General features: G+C 50.0%; 1 protein-coding gene across 1 annotated transcript; it reads right to left on the minus strand.

The window, feature by feature from the left end:
* Positions 1-201: 201 nt before the first annotated feature.
* Positions 202-7045, minus strand: trib1 (tribbles pseudokinase 1). Its single transcript, XM_023811156.2, has 3 exons — positions 6251-7045; positions 5072-5364; positions 202-2443 (listed from the first exon to the last, which is right to left on the minus strand). The coding sequence occupies exons 1-3, from the start codon at positions 6536-6538 to the stop codon at positions 1981-1983; spliced, it is 1044 nt and encodes a 347-aa protein (XP_023666924.1). The 5' UTR covers positions 6539-7045; the 3' UTR covers positions 202-1980.
* Positions 7046-9296: the final 2251 nt, after the last annotated feature.

The raw sequence follows: 9296 nt of genomic DNA on the forward strand, positions 1-9296 counted from the left end.
AAACAACTGACTTTAGAGGAACTTCAAACTCATTTACAGTTTAGGACTTGCAACAGGGGAAGGACATTTGGCGGTTAATGGTGAAGATTATTGATTGTGTTCATGTACTTTTGCTTGTCAGTCGTGTGCATTATTTCTCATGAACACTCCAAAGCGGCAATGGCTCGGTGTGCGAGTGCGCCAGCAACGTAAATGCGCAACTAAAGAAAAAGTCACCCTCTTTTATTTGTGTCCATACACTGTTCATATATTTGTCCGTAAATTTACATATTTACATTAGCGTTTTTTTTCCACTTCGATTTACAGCAAACACACCAGGTCTCGGTAAAGATCTCAAATTGTGTTACAAACACGAATGGCAAACAAATTATGCACAGTGCAAAAAAAAAAAACCCTCTGTAATGCGTTGGCTGTGCGCAGCCAGCCTGTCCTTAAGTGTTACATGTGTGATAGGGGAATCCCACCCCAAACGTCCACTTTATCTTCACTATAACCCGTTTATAACCTCCTAGGTAGTGGAGGAAGTGGCTGAGCCCTTCTCCGGCTCGGACCCCCGCCAGCTCGTCATCTTATTCACGCGGGATGATTCAGGCCGAGTGGAGTAGCGCTGTGTCTGACAGCCGCCACCGCCAGCGACTTGCAGATCGGCGCTGCAAAGCAGCCAGCTGGGACACCCTCGCAGCTCCCTGTCAGGGCTGACAGACTAAGCGACAGCCCATCAGGCGCTCGAGTCTCAGACGGGTGCGAGGCTCGGAAGACATGCCACGTCACCATGCCAACGACTACTTCCTCTACAGCGGGGGAATTGTGTACGATCCGATACGCCTCACCTGGAGTTTCAGGTATCCATGTGGCACCGATTAAAATGCTAACTGTGCGTGGGCCCCACCCTCCTCGAGAACCATAACAAGGGTTTGGGGAAAGAGAGGAAAAACAAACAGCAGATTGCACATGTCATCGCCAGGAGCGACCGGTCACATGGTGCCTCCAGGGTGTGGGATCCTGCTGAGCACAGGACCCAGGGACGTGACCTGAAGGCGCTCCGGGTCGCTGGGAACGGCCTGCAGCGGCAGACGCCCCTCGCAATTCCTCCTTCACACTCAATGACTTTCTGTGCCCCCCCCCCAATCGCCTCACATCAACAAGCACCGGCAGGGTGCCGGGGAGTTTGCCACAGCGGTGAGTCAGGGCAAGACTCAAACACAGAACAAGGACACAAGGAAACGTTGTCGGAGGCAGACGTCCAGCTCGAGTCAAATGCAGAGCCTGCCGAAGCTGACTTTAAGCAGCTGCGACCTGCGACCACCCCCCTCCCCCCCCCCCAGTTCTTCATGTGCTGACTGGCCTTCTCTTCACCATGATTGGTCAGTGCCAGGGGTCCCTTCCGCAGAGGTGCCAGGTGCCACTGTGGATAAGTGTCCGGCTTCCCTGGGAACCAAAGACGTCTTAGGCGCCTGAGTAAATAGGACAGTCGTTTACTTCCCAGCGGGCCTGATGTAGGACACCCTGAGCATGTGTGTGTGAGTGCAAGCCTCTGATCTTGCTCTCCTTCTTTGCTTTTAAGTGGGACAGGCCCCCGTAGCTTTTAGGAGGCCTGTCAGCGTATTCATCCACCAAGATAGCGCTCCAGGTCTCCAGAGGCAGAAACTTCCACTACGTCTTTCATCTCCCCCACTTCTTCCATCTGCCCCGGCGCGCCTGTACCTCAGGTTCTGAGGCTTGTGAGGTCTCTTGCTGCTTTGAGAGCGACTGACCGACCTCCTGGACGCGGTACTCGACCCCCCCGACGGGCCGCTGTCCCTGTCGACTCGACGGCAAGCCCAAGGCATTGAGTGCCGCTGCACAGTAGGAGGCAGACAACTTTCAAGCTATCGTGTGCAATTCTTCACAAAATGACAGTAACACGACCTCGAGTCCGGGCACTAGAACACATTTAAAAAGAACTGAAATGGTTCGAGTTCAGTTTCATGAGGTCGATCATCAACAGAATAGGGAGTCGTCTTCCTCCAGATGAAATGTGGGTACAGTCTGGTCCGCAGGGCCTACTTCCTGTTCTGTATTTCCTGTTTCCTGTGTGCTCTGGAACCACGGGTGGAGCAGTATCTCTGCTGCCGTGAGCCTCTCCCAGGGATCTTTGCGCAGCAGGCTGTGAACCAGGCACTTGGCCTTGGGGGAGAGACTGTCGGGGAGGCAGTACTGGCCCCTGCGGATCTTGGAGAAGAGCGTGCTGGGGTCGGCGTCGTGGAAGGGGTACCGGCCCACCAGCAGCGTGTAGAGCATGACGCCCAGACTCCACACGTCGGCCTGCTTCCCAGAGTAGGAGCCGGAGCTGTTGAGGATCTCGGGACTGACGTAGGCGGGGCAGCCATGCTTGTCTGACATGGAGTCGTCGTCGCCGTCCAGCATGCGGCAATCTTCAAGGCTCTCAAGCTTCAAATGCGTCCTGCGAGCACAGAAGGGAACAGATTCATGCATCACTTCATTCATTCTTTACTATCTGCGTGACATTTTCAGGCGGGGGGGGGGGGGTTGGGGACTCTGAGTCATGCCCGCTACTTCCCCCTTTGGTTTAAATGGGTTTCCCCAGATACTCAGCTTTCCTCCCACAGGCCAAAACCATGTGGTCCTGGTTGACTAGAATATCTAAAACTGCCCACTGTGCATGTGTGCCCAGTGACGCACTGGAATCCCGTCCAGGGCGTACCCTACCTCATGCCCTGTGCTTCCTGGAATACATTCACAGTTTCACAGTATTCCCTGCACTGGGATAAGTAGTTATGGAAAAGGGATGGACAGTATTACTGGTACCATGATCATAAACGGTCAACCGGATACAAAAATAGAGGGATTATATTATATTTGCTGTTGCTGATGTATGTTCCACATGGGCATTGAGACTATCTGGTCTATGCATTCCTCAAATGACTGAAAATGAGTGTGAAACCTTACACTTCTAAACGTTCACTGAGGGATGCACCAGAATCTGTACTGTGTTATTAGTCCCTGCTTAGAAAGGCATGACCACGAAACACAGAGCCAGGATTCAGTGTAATCTGCAACACGTGTGTTTACATTCAGCGTGATATTCCGCTGGGAAAAGGCCCTTTATGGGCGCCAGTTAATGGAGCCTCCTGTGGAAATGGCCGGACAGGTTCGCGACCCCGCCGAAGATGGAAAGTGTGAGTCAGTAGGACGTGCTCAGCTTGCCTCCTCGCTTCGGATCCTGCACCTGTGCCACCCCCCTCCCTGTCCTCAGCTGCCCCCCCCCCCGACCCGCACCCCCCCCCCCCCCCCCCAGCTCTGCCTGCTCTTAATTGCCTAAAAACCACTGTTGCCACATTAGCGGTGCATGACGCTATTCAGCCTTTCGACACCCATTTCAAAATTAGCACGTCGACTGGCAGTGTCTGGTTTCAGCGCGGGCCGCGCTAACGCCACAGCCCCCTGCGTGCGGCTCAGGGCTGGCCGGCCCTGCGTCCTGTCGGATGCTTCTTAAAGAGCCCCCCACACTGAAATGAAGGACCAGACGCCGCATGGGTGTGGGTGGCAGGGTATACGGCAACTGGGGGGAGGTGGGGTATATAAATGTATTTCCTTTGCAGGTGTTCACGGTCAGTAAAAAAAAAACAAAGAAAGAAAGAAAGAAAAAAAAGTGTGTGGCAGGAGTGTGTGTGTGACACTGTGTCTCGTAATGCCTGATAATGCAATCATAAGGAAATCATGAGATGTCTGCATTTTCTCCCCAGCCAGGTACAGCTTTGCGTGCGGGTGACTGGAGGGGGGGTGTGAACGGGTATTCTAGGTCAAATCGCCTCTTTTGTTGGGGGAGGGCTGTGTGCAGTGTCACGGGGCTGGTAATATCCCCGCCGTCCTCGTTTTTTATCTGTGAGAGAATGATACAAAGTCTCTGGGTATATGGGTTCCTTTGCATGCGCAGGGATGACTCATGCGACTGCAGCTGCGTTGCCGGGGCGAGAGGGAAACCTCAGCGCTCACTCTTTAAAAAAAAAAAAAAAAAACCAGCAGTGAAGCCTGTCACCCCCCCTCCCCCCCCCCCCGCCTGTGGCTCTCGTCTCAAAAACGCGGCGCCTGTGAACGCTCCCTCGCAAATCGGAACACCGTGGTTCCATGCACCGCTGTGATGTTTCAGTAGAGAGATTAATCACGAGGCGGGTGGGGGTGGGGGGGGGGGGGGGGGGGGAAGGAGGGCATGTGACCTCTAAGATCTACAAACAATTTTTTTTTTTTTTTTTTTTAAATAAAGAAGAACATCAGTATCATAAATCACAAACGGTGTAATTGATTGTGGAAGGAAATCAAGCCTCTGGTCACGATGCCACAAAAGAAATTATGCATCGCAAAATTACTGCCTTTTATCTGATGCCGGTGAGACAGAGAAGGGGCTGCAGTACAGGCAGAATGGGACAGATACAACCTGCACAGGCAGAATTCAGAATTCAAAGCACAACCAGGACAAAAAGCACACACACACAAAAATGAGAAGTGTGAAGGCACCGTTTACACACTTACTACACAACCACACACACCTGCTCTCAGGTGCAGAAACAGTGGATAATATCTCAAGCAATTCATGCCTGCATACGATGACTCTCACTGCCCCACTGCAGGTTAAATACGGTGATATATTTGCCTCCATTCTGCCTCTGGATCTGATTAAGTGAGCCCACTACCCTTGAAGCACGTACTTCAGTGCAAGGGAGGTGAAATGTAACCAATATATGCAGCTGCTGATTTATGGATGGAGTGGTTTTCGATCCAGGGGCATTAGTGGTTAAGTCGCCGATCATTGCTGGTTCGAGCAACAGGGGAATGGCGGTGGCCTTTAAGCAAAGCTGCGAACTAGGTGCTTCTGCAGGAATGAGTGACTGTCCAAATGGATAAGCCAGTTTGGATTAGCAGCTCTGCAAAAGCAGGAAGAAAGAGCCCATATTTCATGCATTAAAATTCAGCCCCCATTTCGGGTTCCGAACCGGAACACTGCTCGTTCACACCTTGAGGTTCTCCCGTATCTCTGCCCCACCCCAAGAGACAAGGTCTCCCCCCCCCTTACCGTTTTTCATCTGTGAAGACAAACTTCCTAAGTTTGAGGTCCCCGAGGACGATCCCGGCCTGGTGGCAGTGAGCCACAGCGCAGGCGGCCTGGTAGAAGAGTCGCGAGGCCTGCTGCTCGCCTAGGCGACGGCAGCCCTTCACGAACATGTGCAGGTCACCGTAGTCCCGCTCCAGGAAGACGTACGCACACCGTTCCCCCAGGATGATGTCCTGCATGCGGGAGATGTTCCTGTGGGCCGGCAGGACGCTATAAGCCCGGATCTTCTCCTGGTACTGAGCCATGCTGAACACCTGAGAGAAGACACCAGTCGTCAGTGAAATCGTGCTTGCTTTGGGTGAACAAATATTGCATTGTTCACCAAAAAGCAACTGGGTTGAAAAACAAAAAAACATATTCTCCAAAGGACAGGTAATGGATTCCTGCCTTAAGCTACTCTCTCTAATTACAATACAATTTGCTGAACAGCTTCATAGTAAGAGTAATCTCATTCTGCTTCTGTTTCCGAATAGTTATAAAATAAGACAATTATCAGATTGCAAAATGATTATATGTATTTCTGTGCATGATTTGCTTGCTCTTAAATGTGTGCACTGTAACACGGTGCGAAAGCTATTTTTTGGGGGGCTACTTAGAGACAATGACGACATGCCCATAGACATCCATTGACTACTATCCCTGTAATCGGAGACAGATTCAACCTGCACACATGCCTTGTGTGTGAGTGTGTGGCCGACTTTGCATGCAGTATGTCGCTGCTTACAGATGTGACGCTCATGCAAATCGCACGGATCATCTAAGGCTGCGTATCTTATCCGGACTCCGGTGTCCGGTCGCTTCGTCGCCACTTATGATCATTTCAATGACCGACGCGCTAACAAAAAAGTCCGTGTTTAAAGGAAACCGGGCGATCATTAACATAAATACATTTACGCAAAGGCTCGTCCTCCACTTGAAATTATGGACATTTTTCCCCTATTAAATCGGGCAATCTTTTAAAACTGCAAGCTTTCGACCTTATTCCCCAAAATCAGACAGGCGAGTAGCATCGGCTTTAAATGTCAGTGTTGTGAAAAACCCAAAACCATGCAATCGAGGATTTAATGAGTCCCCCCCCAGCCCAGTCAACGTTATTAGTCTGTACATGAGGTCAGAGCCCGGCGCATCTCTCGGCTTTACCTTGCACACGTACTCCTCCCCCGTGTGGATGTTGAAGGCGCTGTGGACCCCGTCCCGGTCCGCGATCGGGATCAGTAGAAACTGGCAGATTCGGGACGGACCCTGGTGGGTCGGGGTGCCGCTGAAGGGAGCCGCCCACACCGGCGAACCGGGCGAGCTGGCGAGGTAGCCCACATCGCCGGAAGACTCGCTCAGCCTCGGGCATTTAGGCACCGGCTCGTCGGCGTCGATCCTCTTGTGTCTCCCATTGCGAATAATTTGCGTCGAGCTGGTCCACTGCACGTTCATATTACTCTGGACGCAAATCCCGAGCAATAATCTATTAATTAATCTGCATGCAACCGCTGGGGAAAAACGTCTCGCCTAATTCCCCTCGAAAGCATGCATGGTCAAGTAAGACAGATATTGCGACCAAAGTCGACCAACCAACCTTTCTGTGCCCGATAACCAACAGTATAAAAATAATATATATGCACGTATGAATGCTCCTGGTTACAAAAAGAAAAAGAAGCAATTCGTAATACTGTCGCTGCTGAATGTATCCGCCTCCGATCAAGTTGTTTAAAGAAAATACACAGAATCCCGGGCAAGTTAAAACGGTCCCACGTCTATCCGAGTGAGAAACCGGGAAGGTAAAGGCGAGATCGGCTGGCGTGCGGCTTTCCGGGGAGCCCGAGTGACCTCGTCGCTTGACTAGTTGACTAAAACTATGATGATGCTATTTCCAAAGCCCGGGTCCGTAACGCGGCGCCGCCGGAGCTCCGCCCAGTTCAGCCCCCTAGATGACGCGCAGTATGAAACCGGCCCCAGCGGTTGTGCAATCGGCAAACATCCCCTTAAACTATCTGTGCGTCTCATCGTGCGCTCGGGCTGCAGCTGCGGCGTATGTGCACAATCATCTTATCTATCTATCTATCTATCTATCTATCTATCTATCTATCTATCTATATATATATATATATATATATATATATATATATATATATATATATATATATATATATATATATATATATATATATAAAAAAAAAAGTTATGAGTGCAACATGCTGGTAAATACGGATCCGAAGGCAGCACCGCCGACGTGTTATTTCTGACCGCCTGCCAAACACATTGGGCTCCGGCGGCGGGGGGAAACGGAACTCCTCATTTCTCGGATTACATTTTTCCGTCCTTATTCATAAATGGTGTCATTTTGCCAGCGTGGTGATTAATGTTGTTCTATTTCTGAACACCTCCCAGGACTAAATTTACAAGGACATAACAATGTGTTCCGGTTATGCACTAAACGTGCAAGCACCGTTTGTATTATATTTTTTTCAAACGATCAATTCCTGCCACACCGAGCGAAATAAAATCTCTTTCAAAGCTAGATCAGGGCTAGTGTTTCTGCCACACCACCCCGCAATTTCTCAACACTTAACCTTACGATACTTCGTATTTTGTTCATTCCCACGAACAATCAAATGTATAATCTTTGACATACCCTAAACATAATCTATATCTTAGTTATGGAACATCGAATTATGGGTAATTAAGTAGGACTATGCAAATAAAGTGATCGCACTGGCTTTCGACACACGTGGAAAGCCAGGGGGGGGGGTTGCATATTATCCTGGATGTGAGTGTGTTCCGCAAGCAGCTCATGTCAACATGAACATGTTGTACGCAGGAACATGACAAACTGATCCGAAAACGCCTCCAATCCCTCAAGCAGACGACAGGCACCGTCGTGAGACACGGTCGTAATCCGGCCTTCTGCATGGCGAGCGAGTGGCAGACACGAGACGTCCCTGCACAGCCTCCCCAGAAAGGGGCTCGATCCGGCGAGATTCGGCTGCCTTCGACAGAGCTCATTCCACAGACTGAAAAGATTAGACATGGGGGGGGGGGGGAGGTGTTTAATGCTAAAATCATGGGACAGATAAAACAATGTGTGTCTGTAAACACGGGAAGATATTACTTTACAGCTCTGATGAAGCTCCTTCTGTTCAGATTTTTGCTGGTCTGAGATGCATGACAACTTTTGCAGTCAATAGTAAGTAGTTGGGAATGATGGAGACGCCAACATTTATGTTCAGCGCCGGAAAACCATAATGAAATAATGAAAGACTGCATTACCTCACAATCAGAAGAATATGGAAATTTAGATAATGATGTCTATATGCTTTTAACACTGCAGGATTGTAAATCATGTGTTGGAATAATGATAGACCACCCAACCTTGCATGTTTGCAGCCTCCCTTTGAAAATACCACCTGGTATTTCTTGCTGTTGGATTGTTCCGGCACATTCCGAAATACGAGCTATGCTTCAATTAGCAGGAATGACACAGAGAGAAAGCGGGGAGCTATTTTAGGAATGCAAACTAAACTCAAGGATGTAATTAAAAGTAAACAAGTGTTCAAGCACTCCCATGAAAAACTAGCCTGTGTCTGTGTAATGGCGTGGGGGGGGCTTGACGTTGTGCTACACACCCGCTTCTGGCAGATTTAACGTACATGGGGTTACAGGCGGCCATGACGCGTGACTGAAAGGCAGGAAGGGGATAGATGGAAAATGACAATGACATCGGATTTGGAACAGCGCACCTTTTGGACATGGAGCGCGTCTGGCGGCCGCCGGCAGGGGGAAGATCCTTTCAACCCTGCAAGCCATGTAATTTTAGAAAGGATAGACCGGCGTGATGCGGCCTTCCCAGAAAATGTAAACATCCATCTGGCGGTCAGGAACCAAACGCGTTTAGCACTTAAACAAATAGACAAATAATGGCAGTATAAAAGACGAGCAACTCCCCCCTCAATTAGGGGCTATTTTAAGAGGCCGAGGATTCCACAGGCCTTTGTCTTCGTCTACGTTGACTCATCTGCCGCGATGGGTGGCTGTCACGATGGGGGAAAAAGGCATAGAACGGGTTTGTCCATTTCGAGGAGAGAAAAAGAGAGTGAATAGAAAGAGGTCTCTTAATCGTCCGTTGCCATGGGAAATCGTGACTCCCGTTTGTTTGGGCCACTCGCATATCAGAGCCGTGGAGAGGAGCTCGCGT

Source organism: Paramormyrops kingsleyae, chromosome 9, assembly GCF_048594095.1.
Source record: "Paramormyrops kingsleyae isolate MSU_618 chromosome 9, PKINGS_0.4, whole genome shotgun sequence".
Classification (NCBI taxonomy): Eukaryota; Metazoa; Chordata; class Actinopteri; order Osteoglossiformes; family Mormyridae; genus Paramormyrops; species Paramormyrops kingsleyae.

What these genes read in the sequence shown, in the direction of transcription:
- trib1 (XM_023811156.2), bottom strand. Translation starts at nt 6,538, where the DNA reads ATGAACGTGCAGTGGACCAGCTCGACGCAAATTATTCGCAATGGGAGA. An exon ending in GGGAGGAGTACGTGTGCAAG is followed by an intron (nt 5,365 to 6,250) that starts GTAAAGCCGAGA and finishes GTCTTCTCTCAG; the next exon opens with GTGTTCAGCATGGCTCAGTA. An exon ending in GTCTTCACAGATGAAAAACG is followed by an intron (nt 2,444 to 5,071) that starts GTAAGGGGGGGG and finishes CTGTGCTCGCAG; the next exon opens with GACGCATTTGAAGCTTGAGA.